At 44.8% G+C, this 11,135-nt stretch overlaps 1 protein-coding gene across 3 annotated transcripts in view; it reads left to right on the top strand.

The window, feature by feature from the left end:
• Positions 1-11,135, top strand: part of LOC147013767 (rho GTPase-activating protein 7-like) — a 136,434-nt gene that overhangs the window by 21,362 nt on the left and 103,937 nt on the right. For 2 of the 3 annotated variants that reach the window (XM_085850970.1, XM_085850964.1), the window contains one exon: positions 3,040-3,066. The exons of the other annotated variant lie outside the window; for it this stretch is intronic. In XM_085850970.1, coding sequence (XP_085707096.1) covers positions 3,040-3,066 — 27 coding nt within the window. The remainder of the gene's footprint in view (positions 1-3,039; positions 3,067-11,135) is intronic. 3 annotated transcript variants of the gene reach the window in all.

The following is an 11,135-nucleotide window of genomic DNA, read 5'->3' as shown; positions in this document are numbered from 1 at the left end:
GGGTCTGTAGAAGAAGATTTTTCAAGGGATTTACGTGATTTTCCCCAAAATGGACTAAGTCGGCCATTTTGAAACACTTCCGGTCATATGATCGGCGTGACCTCCACAATTTAACATCCCTACCATGGCCTAATGTTGGAACCCAAATTTGGTAGCATTCTGACTGGTGAGGCTGAAGAAGAATATTTTTGAAGAAATTTACTAAGTCGGCCATTTTGACCTACTTAAAGTCATGTGACCGGAATGAGCTTCGTAATTCCTATTACCAGCCAGGAGAGGAACGTTGTTGCCAAATTTCAGCCGGATCAACCCAGAGGTTTGGCCAGAGAAGTGGAAATAGGAGACGGACGGACGGACGGACGGACAGTGCGCGATGACAATACCTTATCTGGAATTAATTCCAGAAAAGCTAAAAATTATACAGAAAGATAATTGGCGACCATAATAAACCACGACCTGTTGGACATCCACTTCCTGTTTGTATCATGTTTTCCATGAATAGAGTTCATGGCATGAAGAACTAAATATTCCACTATTTGAACGAGGTAATGAATAGATATGGAATGACAAAATGACAATTTGACCTTTCACTTTGAAGAATGCAAATAATGGGGGAGGAGAGTGTTATGTGTGGTTGGGGACTTTGGGTGATGAGTTTGTGTGAAGACAGATTCCAATCTTACAGCCGCCATATTGTGCTCACTGCTATGTGAGGCAAGGACGCCTCGGATCTGTCACATTCACAATCGCCATGTACTCCCTCTTCGTGTTCCCTTCATTGCAAAACTAACAACTTTGTTCCACAAGAGAAACAAGAAAGTATCTGAAAATGCAAAGCTCGTCCACTTTGTATTCGGACTTCTACTTCCGTATGCCAAAGGGTACAATGACTTTTCCACCTTATTCTTCATTTGTCTTCTCAATATTCTCATAATGAAGCTTTGTTGAAAATTTGATGACAAAAGCTCAAATGGTAAAAAAAATTTTTACAGCCCGGACAGACACACACACACACACACACACACACACACACACACACACACACACACACACACACACACACACACACACACACACACACACACACACACACACACACACACCCACACACACCCATGAAGTTACCTGCATGAAGCAAAAACATACCTAGCCTCCCCCACCTGGACGCGTTGCTACAAGATACACATTTACATTGATAATTTGCGTCCCTCCCTGACCACCAGCAAAGATAAAAACACCCCCCCATGCCCCCCTCCCCCCCTCCGATGCACATGCTGATCCGATATAGCAAGTATGGATGTAATCAGCCCAGAACTGTAGGAAGAGTAGTGTGACAAACAAACAAACACACAAACTCGAGTCCATGAATTACAGTAAGGATTGCATCTATCTATAATTCCAGCAATCTGTGTGTGTGTGTGTGTGTGTGTGTGTGTGTGTGTGTGTGTGTGTGTGTGTGTGTGTGTGTGTGTGTGTGTGTGTGACCGCTGTTTCTCGACAACCACTGGTCCGATCTAATTGAAACTTGCCAGATATATTGCTGGGGACCTGAGGATGTGCCTTTTCAAGGTTTGATATTAATCGGACAAGTGCTTCCCAAGTTATGGCCATTTATTTACCAACCAATGATAAGACACATTGCTGCAGCCATTTATTTACCAACCAATGATAAGACACATTGCTGCAGCCATTTATTTACCAAACCAATGACAAGACACGTTGCTGCAGCCATTTATTTACCACCCAATGATAAGACACGTTGCTGCAGCCATTTATTTACCAAACCAATGACAAGACACATTGCTGCAGCCATTTATTTACCAACCAATGACAAGACACGTTGCTGCGTAGGCCGGTGCGCGGCCGGCTGACGATGATGTCATGGTCCGTGTCAGTTACAATGGGATTGGTGCCTTAGTTACCATGGCGTGGGAGTGACAATGGTCAATGGCAGCGAATGTCATGGCAAGCAAAGACAGGGAGGTAAACTTGATTTTAATCTGGATTTTAATTAACTCTTTGTGTGTAAGTATCACAGCAGTTGATACTTCAATGCAAGCGATAATTATTCGTGGAATGTTTGTGAACATTCCGAACGGGCACGCACCACTTCCGGATAGTGATGACAATGTATTCTAATAATTTCTCGATTTCTTATGCGCATTTATAGATAAACACAATGCCCCAATCCAGTCGTCGTTTACGAGAGCGAAGGAACGGCCTGTGTGGTTGTTTCTGGCTCGTGGTTTGAAAGTTTTTTTTGGGGGCGGGGGTGCACATACGGGCCCGCGAGAGCTCAGGAACGGCTTGTGTGGTTGTTGTTTCTGGCTCGAATTTGAAAGTTATTATTATGATTTTTTTTTTGCACGTACGGGCACGTACTAGTATATGACTAAAAGGGAAAGTGTGTGTGTGTGTGTGTGTGTGTGTGTGTGTGTGTGTGTGTGTGTGTGTGTGTGTGTGTGTGTGTGTGTGTGTGTGTGTGTGTGTGTGTGTGTGTGTGTGTGTGAGATAGAGAGAGATTTCCGCCACTTGCATTATCAAGAAATGGTACAAACCAGACTCCTCTCTTGCACGGATACTTCTCGTATTGCTATATTTCTATGAGTCTAATTTGCATCCAAGATCAAAATAGTTGTGGTTAACCATTTTGAAATTGCCACTCTTGTTGTTTTTTTGCTGAAAATTGCTTTTGAAAGACTATTTGAACCGGAGAGTTCATAGAACACCTTAACCTGCGCTGTCTTGAGAAACAAGGACTTGCGCGGGGTCTACAAGCAGCAAATTTGATTGGTCCAAATGATGTAAAATGCTGCAATAATTTGTCCAAGTACTGATAAACGCGTTTTAAAATTGCCAAAAAAAAAGCGATTTGTGTTCTATAGTGTGTAATTCAACTTAAATTAAACAGAGATTTTTAAGGTTGTAGAAAAAAAAAAACAAATTCGGAAGTTGATCGCAATTGATGTGGCGTCATTTACACCACCTTATTGAACATGTTACATTAGTTATTGTGTCTGTTGTTTGTGTTTGTTGCAGGTGTCCATTATGACGTCCTTAAAAACAGTAAGTTTCCTGTTTGGAATGATTTTCAATTTTTGTTTGACTTCCAGACAGACAGACTAAAAAAATTATCTTGCTCTTCCCTGCGCATGCACCATCGGGACAAATTCAGAGCCAAAGTACTGTTAAACTACACGTTCGTTTTCCGATTTATGTTCCGATTCGTGTTCACAATATAATATTCAATGAAGTTATCAGTTTATGATCAAGAAACGTTTGTACACACACACACACACACACACACACACACACACACACACACACACACACACACACACACACACACACACACACACACACACACACACACACCGCATGTGTGAAAGGCCTCATTAGCATTCATACGTCATTTTGAAAGTTGCGCATTGTCACATGTCAAGGAGCATGAAGCATTGTGGAAATCAGAATTATTATACTGAACAACCAAAGGAGCTGTGAATTTTCGTGTAAATATATTTGTTTTCCAATTTGAATAACAAAGGTAAAGGCAGTGTGTATCGTGCTGTACCAGGTACTGTGTCGTTCACATAATGTGTACAGTCTGTGTGGGGGTATTCGATAAGTCATTGGAACGAGATGCTCACAATGGTCTATGATTCATTCATGAATGCATCTCGTTTGGAAAACCTTTTGAACGCCCTTCATGGAAGCTCTCTTGAGCCGTTGCGTAACCTGGGTTTGATTCATGCATTGGACTCGGTGAACCGTCCATCCTGCAGATGCTGAACACGGGGGTCGAGCGCTGCGTCAAAGCGTCCGCTATTCTTTGGGAGGAATGCTCGAAGCCGGCTGACCTGCGTCCGAGCAATCACCGCCATGAAAACAATTGACCCCACAGCACCTTTCGCAAAGAGCATGCCATTGGGTGCCACCACCAATGGCCAAATTCCAAATTAGTGTTCTAAACTACACGGTGCGACGTCACATCTACCAAACGGAAAAAGGCATGATGCATGCAACCAGGAACAGATGAAATTCCCAATCGAATCTTGGTCCAATCAAAATTACACATTCACTAGATGGCTCAAATGTGCATTCCAATGCCAAGATGGCTGCCATAGCATCAGAAATGCAATATCTTGAGATGTCGCGCTTGTCCTCCAAAAAGGCTACGTGGCGTGTTGAACCTGTGCCGAGCGCCGTGCAGGAGTGCAGAGTGCACAAATTAGGTTTTATACTCAATCGGGAAGTTTGTGCATGGATGTGTTGTTTGCTGGAACATGCTCAGCCAGGAAAAAAAAAAAAAGAAAGAAAGAAAGAAAGAAGAAAAAGCCATTTGGAGGCATTTTAAAGTGCTGGCCCCATTTTGTTCCAAGTTGAAAGTAATACAATATGCTGCCTTGGAATGCCAGAAAAAAAAAACAATCATGCTTGCACCCATCCCTAATGTACATAGCGTCCTTTGCTTTGAGCTAAAACTTTGTGGATGAAGTTGATTTATTATTGTTATTATCATTACAATATTATTATATTGTTATGATTAAAAAAAAAAAAAATTTACAGCAATCTTCAGCCCTTGGAGGAGCTTGAATGGTACCCCGTGTAACAGGTCAAATGCATGAGTTGATCTCCATGCACTTTTTTACATAAATTGAGGTATATACAGGATTTGAACCTGGTTTTCCTATCGTCATGAGCAATGGGTTCATCACAACACGATGACGCTGTTACGGTGGGGAGGGCATGTGTTGTCACAGTTCAAACAATTCTATAGGTCATGTGTGCAAATGTCCAATGTTGCGAGGATTATACAAGGAATTAGTTATTTATTTACAATCTCTGCCTTAAACTCATTATTTCCCTCCCTCGATATTACCGATATATTCACAAAGGTGCTTTCATTCAGGTCCACCTTTTAGATTGTTGTGAAATGCGCAAAACTTTTTTGTATGCAGTGTCAAGGCTCGTGGGGGAGGTAGAACAGAACAGATCACGACTTAACAGAACAAAAACTAGAAGTGCACTCGGTGGAGCGCATACATCCGCCCCGTAAGGCCTGATCCATGAGAACATATGTGGCCCAATACATTTTTGAGATATCATGCCGTATGTCGTTTTTGAGCCCTATCTCTCAATGGTGAAGAATCACTTAAAAACACAAATTAAATAATTCTCGTATCCAGATCCGGATTCAGATCTTCACCAAAATCGAATCAATTCGTCGTGGTCGACTCACCCGACCTGTCCACCAAGTTTCGTCCGAATCCGTCCACAACTTTTTGAGATATCCTGTACACAAGCAGACAAACAAACAAACAACCAGACAGACAGAAAGGAGTGAAAACATAACCTCCTTCACCTTTGGTGGTGGAGGTAATGATGGTAGAAAGTTTGGGGGGATGGGTGTTAGAGGGTCAAAGGGCAGACGCTGCAAGTCAGAGAGAGAGAGAGAGATCGATAGATAGATATCGCTGACCTATCTGTGATATGAAAGTAATTGGCCCAGAGACTTGGTTTCATCATGGGAGATACCAATGATGAGCAGCTTGATTTCCATGACATCAGGCAAAGTAATGTATGAGACAGGGTGTTGGTACCCAGAGTAGAGACAGTACACAATCCGGCTGCAGGTGTAGGTCATGTAGATAGATAAAAGTTCAGATGAGCCAATGAAAGACTTTGCATGACAGAGGATATCTAGTTAGAGGCTGGCTTTAGAGGCAAACTTAGATATGTGGTTTGCCGAAGAAGGATCGTGGCTGATAGTGAGACCCAAAAGTTGACTGACTGAACTTCCTCAAGTGGATTGTAATGACCAATGTTCCTGCGAATGATGGGGGAGGGATGTTTGCCAGATAGTATTTTTGGGAGACACAATGAGAATATGTGATTTTTCAGGATTGAAATACATTCCAATTGTATGACCAGTTTGTGATAACTTTTTTTCTTCTCTTAATCGAGGTCTGAGGAGAGGGAAGAGGCTGCAGCCTGCTCGTCTGAAGGATGATGGATGTCATGACAGAGGGTAGAATCATCAGTAAATATATAAAGAGAATTTTCCAGATAGTCAGAGAGATCATGGTTGAAGATCAGGAATAGCACTGGACCCAAAACACTGCCTTGGGGCACTTCAACCTTGACGGGGAGAAGGGATGAAAGGATTCCGTTGAGAGCGACATGTTGGATACAAGAGTAGAGGAAGTCAGAAAGCCATGTGTGGAGTTGTCCTTGGATGCCATAGACAGAGAGTTTGGAGAGCATGGCGGGATGTCAGACTGTATCGAATGCTTGAGAAATGTCAAGAGAGACGGCCCTGATCTCATGTTTAAGATTGAAGGCCTCCATCAATTGTTAGGAGAGTCGAAGCAGCAATGTCCAGGGTAGATTGAGCCGGTCTGAGTCTGGGCTTATGGTTTGAGATCAGATTATTGGAGAAAAGGAAGGATTTCATATCAACTGCAAATATGGATTCCATGTCTTTGCTGATGATTGGATGTAAGCTGATAGGTCTGTAGTTATTGGGATCAGTTTCTGCACCATGTTTAAGTAATGGGGTGATGTTGGCTTGTCTTCTAATCAGCTCGTAGATGACCTAGGGCATATGATAGGGTGAAGAGAGCAGAAATAAGATGTGCAAGAGCAGCAGAGCAGGTTTTAGGACATGTGATAATCCCATCCGGGCCATTTGCAGAATCAGTCAAGGGTTGCCAGAAACTTCTCCACCTTCTCGAGGTGCAAAAGACAAAGTCCAGCAGCAGTTGGGTACGACTGACCAGACCGACCGGCATTGAGGCAGCTCTGAAAATAGTGGGAACGTTAGTCATCACCAGGTTGAGAAGGGAGGATTTGCCATTTGGAGAAATCCCAGTTGGAAAGTTTACAGATTGAGTCAGTCCCATGGAGTCACAAAAGTCCTTTGCTGAAGTCCCATGACTGGTGAGAGAGGTACCAACGCCCACCCAAGTTGCGACGGTAACAATTGAAGTCACTATCTGTGAGGACGAGAGAGTTGGGATGGGTGGTAATTATTGGTCCACGTTGGCCGAGAGAGATTTCGGTCGAGTCTGAGAAGAAGAAGAAGAAGAAGAAGAAGAAGAAGAAGAAGAAGAAGAAGAAGAAGAAGAAGAAGCATGGACCAAGTAAAAAAGGACATGTGGGATGTTCCTGAAGGAGAAATAAGGCAATTGAAACAATTTTAAATGTTATTAAAAGCTTTTAAAGTAAGAAGGAAATTATTTAAATTAGGAGGAATGTTCATTAAATTGGGAGCTATTGAGAATGGAAGGAATTATTAACAGGCATAAGGAGTTGGTGATTATTTTTTAAAACATTTTTTGGCTTGAAAGAAATTTGTTTTTGTTTTTTTAAGCAAGCAGGCGAAATTGATTTTTTTTTTTTTTTTACAGAAAATAAGATAAAGTTTAGGAGCATGAAATTTCCTGTAAAATCTCACACTCTCACTATGTCTCTCCGAACGGACTGTTTGGAAAACCTCCCCATCCACTTTCTCAACAATCCTCTGGAAGAAGTCCTTTCTTTCAAGTTTCTGGGTCTCACTATCTGCCATGACCTTTCCTGGGAAAGCCACATTTCCAACCTCTCCTCCAAAGCCAGTCGCCGACTGGGAATCCTCCGTCGTGCAAAGTCCTTCCTCGGCCCACCTGAGCTCCTGACCACACACAAAGCTTTCGTCCGCAGCCTGATGGAGTACTGCTCTCCACTCTGGGCTGGTGAGTCATTCCACCTCATATCAGCGGAGGCCTCCCAGTTGACCCCCTCAGATTTACTTTACACTTTCATAAAATAGTTCCCAGGTATCAAAATGAAGCTGCGTAAAATTTTAGGTCCATAGATGCGGTCAAGTCCGAGATATTGAGGGTTGAAAATGTGGTTGTGGCCCTATTTTTATGGTCGTTGCGAGCATCACAAAATGAACGGCTACTTTTAAACTCCCACAACTTTTTAAATATTAATGCTAGAGCCTTAAAATTTTCAGAGATTATTCCTCTATAACTGCTCTGTAAGAAACAAACATAAAACGGAGTATACCTCTATTAAATTTTATGACCTGATCAGTTGAAATCCAGAAAAAAAATGTTGGTTTTGTATGAAGACCCAACTTTGAGACCCCATATATTTTTATTGACCCATCCCAGAAGCTTGAAATTTTTTCAGGTAATAACTGTATGGTAGTAGTTTTCAAATACATGTTCACTTTTCTTAATCAGTCATATATAATACAGTCATGATCCCTCAAAAATTGAAAATTTTCATTTTTCCCAAAATTCAGGTGAGGATTGCAAATATATGACAAGTTATACCACTTCAAATTGTTCACCATTGGAAAGAGCATTTTCAAGTTTACAAAAGTGTTAAATATCAATGTAGTATAATGTTTCTATCAATATTTCAACAATATTTGAATAAATGATGTTCTGCCAGTGCTGTGCGCGTTGTGTGTGCTATTTAATGAACAGTCCTTTTACATGTAGTACATATGTGTAGTACATGTATATATAATGTACATACATATCATCTGCTATTAGGATACCATGAACACAATACTTTGAAATTTGAATTTGTAATTCTTTGTTTCTCATTACAGCGTGTGCACCGTATACAATTGCACCGAGTTTGAAATGTCCCCGGTGTCTACCACGTCTCCGGTGTCCCCCCCCCCTTCCCACGTGCATCAAGACAGCCAATGACGGCCGTCCGGTAGATGCAGTGCGTAACCTCGACGGAAATAGCGAGAATTGACGGAAATACCCGAGTATTTCAATGGAAATTTGTGAAACTAATGTGTTATATATGTGAAAACCATTTAATTTATTGCTTGACGGGAAAAAACCAAGAAACGCGCCCCTCTCATGTACGAACGAACGAAAGACGTCATTTCCGCCCACCATCGCATTTCGCGCCGAAAGACGTCATTTCCGCCCACCATCGCATTTCGCGCCGAAAGACGTCATTTCCGCCCACCATCGCATTTCGCGCCGATCGCCGAAGTTCTTATGCTATCATTCTTTTGCGGCCCCCTGCCACGCTGTTAGAGAACATTGTACTTTACGGTACTTCTACATATCGACGGTCCCCTGTGCCAGTGCGCATGTGCAGCCTGAGCCGGAGCCAGGGATGTTGTGGGCGTTTCAACCTGTTCAATACTTGTTTGATTATTGTCGTTCCACGCTAATAAAGTGGTCGAACAAATTGAACTCTTTTCTTATTTATAATCAAACAACTTGATGCAGTCGAGTAAGGATCGTCGGTGCTGAGGAGGACACGACTGGGTGAAAACGGACCACGAGAACGTCGACAGTGAGTTTGGATTTCTCGGGTACTGTACCCAATCTTCGCCCCCACGACACTGTACACACGTGTGCATCACCGAAAATAGAACGTTTACTCCAGAATAACTGTTCCTATGGCGCCGGTGGAAGCAGAGTGCCCGATCGAGGGTTGTGACTATATGGCTACACACGCAGAGGCGGCAGTGGTGGCCGCCATGTTGAGTATACACGCCACTGTGCACGTCGCCGCCCCCAGGGCGGCGAGCTCGAATGCCAAGATGGAGAAACTCAAGCGTCCCTCCATAGCACTGGCCGGAACGGGCGAGGCCTGGTCGTACTTCATAACCCGCTGGGGCGAATACAAAACAGGTACGAAGCTTGTCGGACCCGACATAGTCGCGCAGCTCCTGGAGTGATGTGAGGAGGAGCTGAGAAAGGACCTCACTCGCGCGGCGGGTAGGAGCCTCGTGGGCAGCGATGAAGAAGACGTCCTCGTCGCCATGATGGCGCTCGCCGTCCGGATGGAGAACACGATGGTAGCTCGAGTGGCCCTGTCTAACATGCGGCAGGGACACGAGGAGCCCGTCCGGTCGTTCCACGCCCGCATCAAGGGCCAGGCGGACACGTGCAAGTATGAAATGAAGTGCACCAAGGCGGGGTGCGATCAGGTCAACGACTTCACGGAAGAGATATTGCGCAACGTGGTTGCCCGTGGCATCGCGGACCAAGCAGTACAACTTGACCTACTCGGTGAGAAGAACCAGGACATGCCATTAAAGGACATGATAGAGTATCGAGGCCAAAGAGTCTGGAAAACGCTCGGCATCGCGCCTGCTTGACACTCAGAGCACGGACGCGATCAGTAGTTCGTATTGGCGGGGAAGGCAACAGGACGTCCGTGCCAGAGTAGGAGCCAGGCCGGAAAAACGGAAGGCCAAGCCCGAAGGAGTAAGCATCTACAGCGGCGAGGTGGGCCACGGCAAAACGCCTCAATGGCGCGCCAGACGCGCCGAGTGCCCCGGATACGGTAAAAAGTTCCAGAAGTGTGACCGCCAGAATCACCTCGACAAGGCGTGCCTGGGCGGCCGATCGGCAAGACCCCCATCTAAGGAGACCGACGGGATGTACGACGAGCAGGCGGCAGCCTTCGTCGAGCTAGGCACGGTCACCATGGCCAGCACAGAGGACGAAATGCGCGCGCTTCCCCTCGCTCACCACCTGTACGATGATATGTGCGATAAGTGGATGAAACGCATATCCGACCTGCAGCCATACGTCAACCTCACTCTCACCAACAAGCGCGAGGATTACAAAGTGCTGGGTTTTAACCTCCTGAAACACACCCGCACGGTAACCCTACCCGCTATGGCAGACACGGGGTGCCAGAGCTGCCTGATCGGCATTAAAGTCGTCCAACAAATGGGCTTGAGTACTGAGGACCTCATACCTGTATCCATGACCATGAAGGCCACAAACAACAAAGGAATTCGTATCCTCGGAGCCGTGGTAGTCAGATTCGCCGGTAACAGTGACGACGCTCGGAGATTGGAGACGTGCCAAATCGCGTACGTGACGGACTCTTCAGACCACATATTCCTCTCCCGCGTGGCCTGCATGGACCTGGGAATGATCTCGGACAGATTCCCGACACTCGGAGAGGTGAATCTGACGACCTCGGAATTGTGCGACTGCCCGCGACGCGCGGAGCCGCCGACAAAGCCGACCGCACTCCCCATGCCAGCGACCGAGGCCAACAGAGAGGCACTACAGTCACATTTACTCAGGATGTATGCTCAGAGCACATTCAACACGTGCCCACACCAGCCACTACCGAGAATGACC

The sequence above is a fragment of the Eptatretus burgeri genome, chromosome 13 (assembly GCF_056783735.1).
Source record: "Eptatretus burgeri isolate ZD-2024b chromosome 13, Ebu_testis_v1, whole genome shotgun sequence".
In the NCBI taxonomy this organism is placed as follows: Eukaryota; Metazoa; Chordata; class Myxini; order Myxiniformes; family Myxinidae; genus Eptatretus; species Eptatretus burgeri.
Note: the sequence above shows the minus strand (reverse complement) of the source record. Positions and strands in the feature narration are given on the sequence as shown.